The sequence below is a fragment of the Engraulis encrasicolus genome, chromosome 2 (assembly GCF_034702125.1).
Source record: "Engraulis encrasicolus isolate BLACKSEA-1 chromosome 2, IST_EnEncr_1.0, whole genome shotgun sequence".
Classification (NCBI taxonomy): Eukaryota; Metazoa; Chordata; class Actinopteri; order Clupeiformes; family Engraulidae; genus Engraulis; species Engraulis encrasicolus.
The window spans coordinates 30,649,280-30,661,016 of NC_085858.1; the positions used below are offsets into that span (position 1 = coordinate 30,649,280).

General features: G+C 43.6%; 1 protein-coding gene across 1 annotated transcript in view; it reads left to right on the forward strand.

Moving 5' to 3' along the window:
- Positions 1 to 3,033: 3,033 nt before the first annotated feature.
- LOC134464136 (BAH and coiled-coil domain-containing protein 1) overlaps positions 3,034 to 11,737 on the forward strand; it is a 62,371-nt gene continuing 53,667 nt past the window's right edge. The window contains exons 1-2 of the mRNA XM_063217596.1: positions 3,034 to 3,271; positions 5,585 to 5,906. Coding sequence (XP_063073666.1) covers positions 5,735 to 5,906 — 172 coding nt within the window. The 5' untranslated portion in view covers positions 3,034 to 3,271; positions 5,585 to 5,734. The remainder of the gene's footprint in view (positions 3,272 to 5,584; positions 5,907 to 11,737) is intronic.

The window sequence follows — 11,737 nt, forward strand, 5'->3', positions numbered from 1 at the left end:
CTCTCTCTCTCTCTCTCTCTCTCTCTCTCATTTCCTGTCTTACCCTTCATACTGCCCCATCTCAATAAAGGCCCACAGCATAGATGTTAGTGATGAGTGGGGTCAGGAGTGGAGGCCTCTGCCTCAAGCTGCCCCCCAGAGCACCGTCTCTGGCACGGTAACATAAACAGTAACTTCCGCTCTCCCTACAGACAGACAGACAGACAGACAGACAGACAGACAGGTGTGCTCATCATAGCCCAGCTGTGGCCCATATCCAACCCTTGCCCATCCCATGCTCTCATGAAACACATGGGGAGGCACATAGGGGAGGGTGGACCTGAACGTTTTCCAGGGCCGTTTTCAGGTCAATTGAAAACCAACGGGGTTTCTTGTGGAGTAGTGGGAAGCAGAATTTGGATCAAGGGAGATCAATGGGATCGTTTGGATCAAATCCCATCCTTCCCTTATTTGTCCCATGTTCTCTGTGTTCAAAGATTTATTGTCATTGTCAACATTTGTTTTATCCATGCTCAAAGCAAAGCAAAGTGTACAATTCAACCGTAACAGTGTTCTTGTGAAAAACAAGAATACAGAGCAACACCCTCTGTCCCACCCCATGTAACGTCTTCCCACCCAAACATCCCTTACTGTCCCTCAATAGGTAGGGCACTGGTCTACCATGCGGCTGACCCGGGTTTGATTCCCGGCCCGGGTCCTTTGCTGGCCCTTCCCCGTCTCTCTCTCCCTGTCACCACCTTCACTGTCCTATCATAAATAAAGTCAAAAAGACCACACAAAAAAAGAAACACGTGGGAGCTGAAGGGGAGAAGTAGTGAGAACCTGGAGCTAATGGATGTGGGGGTCCTGGCAAGGGTCCTGAGAAAGGCAGGAAGTGAATGAGGGGCCTGACGGAGAATGTGTGTAGAGGGCAGGGTCCGGAAGCCCTGTTGGGGAGGGGGGCAGGGGGGTTACCGAGATTTATTTTGCATAACTCTATCAACATGGCACGCAACATCTGAAGGGATGATGCTTGGATATGACTTATGACACAGTAGGCTTTTTCCTGTCAGTGGCTGGCCCATCATGCAACGCGTCAAACTTGGAGTATGCCCCTCTCTCTGGCTGAAACGTTAGCAACTGCATTCCGACCAAGTAGTCAAAAGGATAACACCTTGAGGGTAGGCTAAGAAAAAAAAAGCTTTGTTTTCCAGACAAAACAAGAACACACACATGCACGCATGCACGCATGCACGCACACACACACACACACACACACACACACACACACACATACACACACACACACACACACACACACACATACACACACTCACACACACACACACCGAGCATTACACTTTTCCTAATGGACAAAGTTTTGAACAAATGTATGTTGAGAGGACAGGATGTTGGTTTTACAGACAGGAAGAGGAAAGAAAACTGACTACTGAGTACAATTATGCAGGGCTGGGGCGGTGGAAACGGGCGGGTGTATATTGCCTCGGCCTTCAGTTAAAGCCATAACAACATACAGAAGGAGCCTAACCCCGAGGCTCATTAACACATAAGATACATGGAGATTTTTTTTTTCAGAACAAAAACAAGCCTACATTTTGTCAAATTTTTATTTGTAGCCAGCTTAGTTTTGATGTCCTGTCGTTTTGTCCTAATGCTAGTAAATCCATGAGTAAAGTGGTGTTTTTTTTTTTTTTGTCCGAGCTGGGCCTCCCAAGGGTGAGACCAAAGTTAACAGGTGCAATGCCAGATATTTACAGCGAGTACTGGTTAAACTTGTTCTGATATGCCTCTGGAGACTTAAAGCAACATGTGCAACTGAGATTCTGATTACGCTGAAAACAATAGCGCCGTCAGAGCATTACCGTAGTATTTTCACACTTTTTTTCAGCCCACATGTTTTTTTTTGTGTAGGCTGTATTGTAGAGTGAGTACAACAGTTTGAAATGGCTTGAATGTGATGAACACAATATGTAGTTGTGAATTTGTGCACATAGGTGTATAGTTGTTACAGTTTGTCAGTCAGTGCCTCACCAGCCACAAACCTCACCACACACACACACACACACACACACACACAGCTGAGGTTGTTAGACACACTTTTTGATTGCAGTACCTCTTTTAGCCACAAACATACACATGTATTTCTGTGTTCTCTTTAGGAGGAGATCCTGCAATGTTTCGGTAGAAGAAGTGATTGACATGTGGACAGTCTTTTTGTCTAACGATCGTCATCCAGGGGTTCACCTCTGACGCACCTGACCAAAGGAGGTGAGCAAGAATTCTATACACGCACACGCACGCACACACACACACACACACACACACACACACACACACACACACACACACACACACACACACACACACACACACACACACACACACACACACAAGGAAAGCACCAGGCATACACACTACCAAGGCCTACTGCCACAATATAGGCCTACTGAATGTTGTAGGGAAATGAGTTTGCAGAGTTGTTACTTAAAAAAAATAATCTGATGACTTGTCAAAACAACAAATATACTGAGAAAATACACAGCCCTATAAAATAAACAGCGCATCAATATAAATAAACATTTTTTCTCAAAATCTGTTTACTAGACTTCACAATCTGGTAGTGGGTCTACAGCTGAGTTCGGTTATTCAGCAGCCTTGATTCATTAGGCTACAATGTCATCTTGAGTATGAACAAAAGCATCCACAAACCTAAACCCGAACCAAACCTTTTGGAGCTTTTTTTAATCAAGAGTGCAGAGTTACAGCAAGGTTTTTCATGAGTAATATGTGTTCTAATTGATAACATCATAGGTAGGCTATAGGCATAGGCCACAAGGTAGACTACAAGCGAAGGCTTGAATGTGGCGGGTCTATCTGGATATTTCTTTGTCTCCTGATAAACCATTGGTCTGCGAAATGGACCAATCGGAATCCAGTGTGTCCCTTGGTGAGCGGCACGAGCTCATTAACATGTCGTTAGCCGACCAATGGGTGACTGTGTTTACCCTCTCCGACATGAGAAGCACGAGCTGATGGGTGCACTGGAAGAGGCTCACTTGTCAGAGGCTCGCGCCTCGATTCTCTGGTTCTGAGGCTCGAGCTCAGCGTTGCCAGATGAGCGAGAGCCATTGCACCTCGAATGGAAAACTTGGAATCAACCATTGCAGCATGATGTATAAAATGAACGTCACACTTGATCTGTCTCCTCGATTTATTTATTTTGACAAGTATTTGAACGTAATTTATTGTTATGCACGGATTTAACGTACCAGTAAGTAATGCATTTATTATTACGCATTTTTACCCACCCTATTTTTAACCAACATTTCTATAATTACGAATTATATTTCTATAGGCTTGTTTATTCATCCGACAATTTCTTTCTGCTGAAGCAGAAATGTCCATAATTCTCTATATGGAATTGTCACAAAATTGCTCTGTTGTCAAGGCATGCATAATAAACTGAATTAATGTCAATGGCCTGTGGCTAATTTCATTCCATATTTCATCGCTTGCTTTGTGCAAAGACATGTCCTTTATTTGCATCACATGTATTTGTCTTTGGCATATTCTTGTATTTCCCTTTACCAATAATTACGCTTTATTTGGAGTATGGCATGGGCTATCCATTAGGCCTGTAACAAGCCATTAGAATCACATTTTATTACAATCCAGTAAATTGAACATTGACTTTTTAAATAATTACTCCAGTCTTATTATGAAATATATGATTTAATTGTGTATGCATTTATCAGACGGGGCTTTTACAGCAATTAGTGTATTTTATATAGCCTATTAAGGACCTTCCCAAACGTGATGACTCTTGAAAGAGTCTTTATTTGGTATTCTTGGTCGGAAGGACCATCGCTTTGCACAAAAAAATGAAATAGTTGAGATCCCAAGAACAGATAGTGGAAACATTTGGGTTTATCAACGTCTTGTTTTTATGTCAATGCTGTAAAAGAAAACGAGCCGTGTTTGAGTTTATTCTTTACGCGTGCAGATACGGTGTGTGTAAAAATATATGTGGATTTTAACATGTATTATCATGTTTAACGCGAATATTTTTCGCTAAAGGTTTATTTGTTATCAGGAATTGTGTATAGGGGTGCGGTCGGTAGGTAGATAGGGAGGCCTGGCAAAAAAGGAAGCCGGGAGAGGTGGGATCCAGCCCGGATGACTCGCCTCCGCACAGCCGCCAATACACCAGCCTCGAGCGTGCTGGCAGGAATTACAGAAAATGATTTATCATCTAGCCTAGTTTACCGCTTGAAATGGATTTTCACAACGATACAACACGTTTATAACTGTTTTGTTGCTACATGTTGTTTTTGAAGACTCGTTTGTTTCTTTTTCCATAATTGTCACGCGTGGCAAAGCTTTGTTGTCTTTATATTCGCCTTCGAGGAGGTTTTATTGTTGTGATCCGGAATGACCTTCAACGTTTAATGCATTATCTTGGTGGTTGACGGGGAGCCTGATAGTTGTGCGAAACATTGCAGTCTTTTGTCATGAGAAAAGGAGAGGAAGGGGACGGGCAGTAATGGCTGACACAGAGCAGTCCTACAGGGAGACAAAGAGAAGCCTTACTGCCGTTCGCTGGGTTCGTGGTTGCTTTGACTGCTAATAGTCAACTCGAATTTGGTTGCATTAAGCAGCAGTGTATTGTGTTGGATTGAGACGATACAAATGTAACTAAAAGATGCACATTGATTTGGCATCTAAATGAATAGCCCGGCGTCCCTTTTTTTTAATCGCAAGTCCCACAAAAAATAAGGTTAAACAGCAAAAGCCCATCGCCTGTGGACAATCAGTATTTTTTAATCGCTGGTGAAATCACGCCTGCTCTTCCGATTGCTGCGCGTTTTGAAATCTGATTAATTGCTTTGCCATGAAAGGCCTTTGATGTCCTGAAATAAATGCCAGAAATAGGTCGTGGAAGATGAAAGAGAAGGGAAGCAGATGCGACACACACACACACACACACACACACACACACACACACACACACACACACACACACACACACACACACACACACACACACACACACACACACACACACACACACACACACACACACACACACACACACACACTTAAGAAGCATCACTTAGTCTATGTGTGTATTTAATAGGATTTCACGTCTGACAATTAATTCGCAACCTTAACGTATAGACCAACGTTAAGATAATAGGCCGTGGACGATGGATGGGGTGGTGGGACAAGAGCCCTAGAGCACCTGTGTTTGCCGGGTCTCTCCTATGGCCCATGTTGACAGCGCGCCTCGGGTTTTGACACAGGCCTCTCGCATTTCTGCAGGACCAGCATGGCCACTTGGGCGCTCTATTCTCCAGCCCTTTTCCAATGCGCAATTTCTGTACCGCCAAACTAACCATCGATGCTGAGGCGAGATATAGCCTTCCCTTCTGTTGTATTGCCACGGGTGTCACATTACATTAAAGCCTTGCATTTTCAGTGGCACTGCTGATAGCATTCAGTCCCTGGTTTGTTGAAATTCTCCATCACAAATCCTCTAATGCTGATCTCTCTCTTTCTCTCTCTCCCCCTTTGTATTTGACAGAAAAAGATGAGCGGAGAGGCTATTGTTTTCAAAACATCACACAACAACTGCGCGCCCCATTCTTTCAGCATGAGAAGAAGATTCCCCGCACGTCTGATCTGATGCCCTTCTCTTTCTCCCTGAAGTTTGGATTGCTGACACTACAAAAGGATGGAGGGTCGAGATTTCGCCGCCCCCGCACACCTTCTATCGGAGCGGAGTGCGCTGGTGCACCGCGCGGCGACGCGGATCTCCTCTGCTGGTCACAGCTCTGTCCAACACGCAAGTCATTTTCCCGCTGGAAAATACTACCCATCGCACATACAGATGCCCTCGCATTCAGGTATGGCTTTTCCTTCCCCTGTCTCTCGTGATCACACGGGTCAAAAAGATCAGACGTGTGAACTATCTGGATATATGCTGATTTGTTACTCGTTTCACCATTGTGATGATCTGCTTCGCCATTGTGTCTTCACTGGCCGACCATGAATGCAATGCCTTGTGTTGTCTGTATACATTTTTGCTCATTGTATGGACCTTACGTCCACTCATTTATCGGCTGCAGTAAGAGAAGACTGCATAGGCCTTTCAGCCTCATGCGAACAGATGCAGAATCACAAGCTCTATCTGTATGTCAGTTACTATGTTGCTGACATCTCTTAGATGTCAAATTAAGAAGAATCTCCCAAATTTCTTAATTTTGGAAAAAAAATCTGTTTCTGTACTCTAGCTTACTGCTCATACACCAACAATAACATCCATTCTCCTTTGTTCTAATGGTTCCAAAGTGCTGTTTGGTGATGGTACTGTTTTAGTTGTAGGCTATACACAAAACGCTCAAAAGAGGCGGACACAGACAGCGCCCTGAGTATATCTTGGGGACGGGTGCTTGTCTGAGTATACCTGGGCGAGAGGGTATGGGTGCTTGTCTGTTACGGACGGATGGGGTGGCTGGGTGCAGGCAGATCATATCCAATGTTGTCTTACAGGCTAATAGTGGCAGGGAAGTGTCGAGGTGCGAATGTGTCAGTGCATGCGATCCCTTTAACTGCTGAATTCAGTATGCAGTCAGACAGACAGCAGCGATGGAAGTGGAGGATAAGTCTCATGCAGTGGCCAAGGAACAGCCTGGAAACCTTGGGCCTATAGCCTACTTAGTTACTTAATGCATTATTTTGGCAAAAACACAACGTGATGGAAAAAAATGCAAGTAGGCTATTATACTATTTAAAAACAAAATGCCCCAGAAAGCAATAACATCTTGGATGGTAAAACTTTATTTCACAGAGTTTTTATTAGTTTTTTTAGATGTATCAATATGCATTATTATGTACTTACACTCTAGGCCTACATGCCTAACCTAAGCATACCCTCACCCTACCCTAAGGTACAGTGTAAGATATGTTGCATGTTGTTGTTACAGGTTTCTTACAGTGTACTTGATCAATGTATCAAGGGTAGTACAACGATGTACCCTCTTGGACTACTGTGACGTATTACTTTTAATATTAATAATTTTATAAACTTCACCACTGGACTTTTTCAAATAAGCGTAATTGTCAGTGCAATGGATTGAAGATCAGGCAAATGTCTTGGACTGCAATGCCTTGTTAGCGCCCATGCATGTGCCATCACATATCAATAAACTGGGGATTTTCTGAAGGTTGCGGTTGTCTTTGACCAGAATCCCTCTATAATCTCTGCAATGTGACAGACTATTCAACAGCTTTCAATAAGAGCCACCACGGGAACATTACATAATTGGAAAAGAGACAATAAAATACAAACATGTCAGTGTTTGTGTGCATATTACTGCACATGGAAGTGTGAACGTGTGTGCATGTGTAGGCTTGTGTGTGTGTGTGTGTGTGTGTGTGTGTGTGTGTGTGTGTGTGTGTGTGTGTGTGTGTGTGTGTGTGTGTGTGTGTGTGTGTGTGTGTGTGTGTGTGTGTGCGTGCATGCGTGCATGCTTGTGTGTGTGTGTGTGTGTGCGTGTGTGAGTGCATGCGTGCACGCTTGTGTGTGTGTGTGTGTGTGTGGGTATGTATGAATAGAGAGAGAGAGAGAGAGCGAGAGAGAGAGAGAGAGCGAATAGAGGTGGAGAGAGAAGTAGAGAGACGTTTCTGACAAATATCAAAAGTTTCTAACTAATTGTGTCACAAGATATGAAGATGAATGATTTTAACTACTACAGTCTGATCAGTGCTGTCGTGTGCAAGCACACAGTTTTCTGCAGTGATTGGTGTGCAGTGTGCAGTGGGCAGTTGATTTGTGGTGCGGTCGAGAGACAAACACAGCTGCATGCATTCTGCTGAGTGGTCAGTTGTGTGATTGCAGTGGTGGTGGGGTTGCGGACCTTAGTGCACAAGAAGATGCCACCATAGTCCCTTTTTTTCTTTTCTTTTCTTTTTTTTCCTTTTTGTAAAGACGAATCTCCATGCACAGTTAAGATACTCAGAGAGTCGATTTAACCTCTTTTAGATTATATTTGGTCCCAGTGTACTACCCAAGTGAGGGGTGGGGAACCTATGACTCGAGGGCCGTTTACTTGATGCCATCTTATCCGACCCCCGACATCATTTCAATGTCATGCAGTTTAAAATGAAATATGACATGTTTTGTAAAGAAATGTTAGAAATTACATTCGCAATACTACGAATTATAATATTTTCAGGGGACCTAGTGAAGGTGTGGTCTGTGGAAAAGGTGGCTGTCTTCAATACAGGCCTAAAGTGCAGGGGGAATTCCTACTTTGTGTTTGTTGGACGGCCCTTGGAGGACTTTAAAACATTTGAAGTGTAAAAAGTTCCCCACCCCTGCTCTAAGGGTTGAACTCACACTGCTTTTTTTACAGTGTGTCCTCTTCAAGTAGAAGTAAAGTGAAGTACATGAGGAGGCCTACAGGCTATAGCAAATCAGGACAGACCTGCACACTGCTCCCAAGACATGGCTGGTTCTGCAGGAGAGGCCTGTAATAGTTAGTGAGTTTGGATTTGAGGGTTGCGGGTTCGATCTCAGCACAAGTAGAGAAGACATACTGTATAGCTGGGGAGTGAATTATCAGTGCTATCCTGCACCCTTATCCATGGTTGTGGTGTCCTTGTGCAAGGTATTTAACCCCGAATCGCTCCAGGCGAATTGTCCTTGAATACTTAGTTCAATGTAAGTCACTTCTGAAAAAGAATGTAAGCGAAAAGCAATGTAATATAGTGGAGATTCTCTTTTGCAAACATGCAGTTTGCTTTGCAGTTTGCTAGAGTTCGATGGCGCAGATTCTATTTGTCTTTTTTGCATCAAACAAATGGATATCACTACACAGTAAACATGGACACAGTTAGGCCTATATAAAGCACACTGCTCAAAATTTTCATCAACAACAGAATTTCATATAAAAATGATTTAAACGTTTTTTTTTCAGTAGTTATTACTGTAACAATAATGTATATACAATGCACCTGTGAAAAACACTCCATAGTTGACAAATACACTAAATATACTGTACATCTGAGGATGTGGTGATTATTCTCATTAATTTGTTCAGTCAGTCTAAAATGACCAATAGTCTCTTTCTTTCTGTAAGGGCGATCGGTTATGTCATAGGAAATGAGGACCAAACATTTGACCTACATCAGACACGCTATAGCTAGCTACATGTTATGCACTTGTAGTTTGATAGGCTATGAGGTAAGATGAGGTGAAATGAGGCCTTCTGTATGTAGGCTGATGACTGAGTAAGTGAGTGAGTGAGTGAGGGAGTGAGCTTGTCTTGCATTGGTAAATATTTTTAAGTGTGTCCTATCAACGTCTATTGGTGGCATGCCCTCTGGGAAATATATAGAATGTTGTTAGACTTGTCTAAAGAAAAGTATTTGTATGTCACTTAACTCACTTGCGTTGCTATTTAGTCACACGCAGCAACGCTACACAATACTGTTTTGGTGTACTGGTCTGTTGGAAACCGTTAGCTTTTTGGAGGGTTAGCAGCACACAACGCAAATCTCTGGACATTGTTTTCCTCCCCACAGCCGTTGACAAGATAACATCCTGTATGAGATTTTGTGAGTGAGAAACGATGATAATTACGTAGACCAGACCGTCCCAGGTGTCTCTGCGCTGTCCCTCCTCACATACCATTAGAGTAGGGTATTTATAGAGCTCTTATGAATGATTAGGGAGCAGCCTGGCTCCAGATGTGTCAAAGACGGCACCCCTATTGGCCCAAGTATCTCCTAGCACGAGGCCGTACTTATTGGACACGTGGGATACAATGGCATGGCGAAGTGAGTGTGTGTGTGTGTGTGTGTGTGTGTGTGTGTGTGTGTGTGTGTGTGTGTGTGTGTGTGTGTGTGTGTGTGTGTGTGTGTGTGTGTGTGTGTGTGTGTGTGTGTGTCTATACGTAAGGGGGGAGGCATGATAGTATACTATAGAGGAAGAAGCGCTTACACACACATGCAGAGAGAGAGAGAGAGAGAGAGAGAGAGAGAGAGAGAGAGAGAGAGAGAGAGGGAGGGAGAGAGGGGGGAGAGAGAGAGAGAGAGAGAGAGAGAGAGAGAGAGAGAGAGAGAGAGAGAGAGAGAGAGAGAGAGAGAAAGGGATATGGACATATCTTCACACTTAATGGACAGTTCATTTTTTCATCTCTATAGACATGCCATTTAAGAAAAGATAGCATTCAATTTAGGATATAGCAGCCAATACTGACATACATAACTACTGATATTTGGAGCAAAAAGCAAAAGCTGTGAAATAGTCCTAAAGGCCTGTCCTAGTGTATCTTGTGGCATTACTTGCAGTGGTGTAGTCTACGTAGAACACGGGTATACAGAGTATACCCACTTCTAAATTTCAGAGATTTCGGTATACCCACTTAAAATTGATTGATCCATTGTTTTAAATAGCACAAATATATACAGTATACCCACTTCAAAAAATGCTCAAATATACAGTATACCCACCATAAAAAAGTAGACTACACCACTGATTACTTACACAAAGCTGTTAGAAAACTCAGCACGTTCGTACTGGAGTGGGCCGTGACTTCAGCTGTGCCCTTGCCGTTTGGTCTGTTTTCCTGATGTGGGAAATGGAGGGCTTATTACTCTAATTCATATAAAGGAGAAAAGGGCCGCCCCAATAATTACACAAGCCTTTATGGGCGCTGTAATGCCGAGTAATATGCGGAGAGCACATTTAGTAGTCTCCTCTGAACTCCAGACCTTCAAATAAAAACACAAAAAGTGCTGATTGTCCCGGTCGGGGTAGGAGACCAAAAAAAAGGGGAACAGCTTCCCATGTGAATTATGGCAAAAGCCTATGAAGCACATGTCTTATTTGCGTAAGTGATTTGTATCTTTTTGTCTCCGACCTTCGGTACTCCACACACACAAAAAAAAAAACGAACAAAACACAACAAAGGACGTTTGAATCACTTGCATCTTGAAAAGACAAATGAGCCCCATCTGCACCAGACTAGCAGTATTGTTCAGTAAGAATACCTGGTTTATTTACAGAAGCCCAGGCCGTGTCTATTGAGTTACCTCCTGTACTTGTATCCCAGCTCCAACTCATTCTGGGCCTGCCGCAGGGCCGGATTAATGCACAGGGTAGATATGGCTGCAGCCTAGGGGCCCCCATCTGCCAGGGGGGGGGGGGCCCTGATTGGCCAAAAGTAAAAAATGCCAGAATTGTGACCAAAATGCAATGCTGGAAATCGAATCTGTAGTGTTGAGTACAGTTCGTAGACATGTTCTCATAATAATTCTTCCTACCTCATCATTATTACTCTATCTATGTAAAATTGTCTTGAAATTTGCCATCCGGTGGCCTCATAGCAATCTGTAGCCTAGAGGCCCCAGGCCATCTTAATCCGGCCCTGGCCTGCTGCAACAATGACCTGCCACTACCTTCCTTCATCTTCTGAGAGCGAAAGAGGCTGCGGAGCAGAGGAGTGCAGTGCAGTGCAGTGCACTTGAGGCCTTGATCTTCTTGAAGCAGCAGGCCTACCAGACCCAGGGCTCTGGCACTACATCTAAAAGGAGCTCTATTAAGACATGGCGGGAAATAACATGCCCTAAAACTCCAGACGCTGGAAGCACATGGGATGGGCTGGAACGGGGAATCATTTTCACATGCAGATTCTCTCTCCTGTCTGTGTGTATATTAATGATTCCTCAT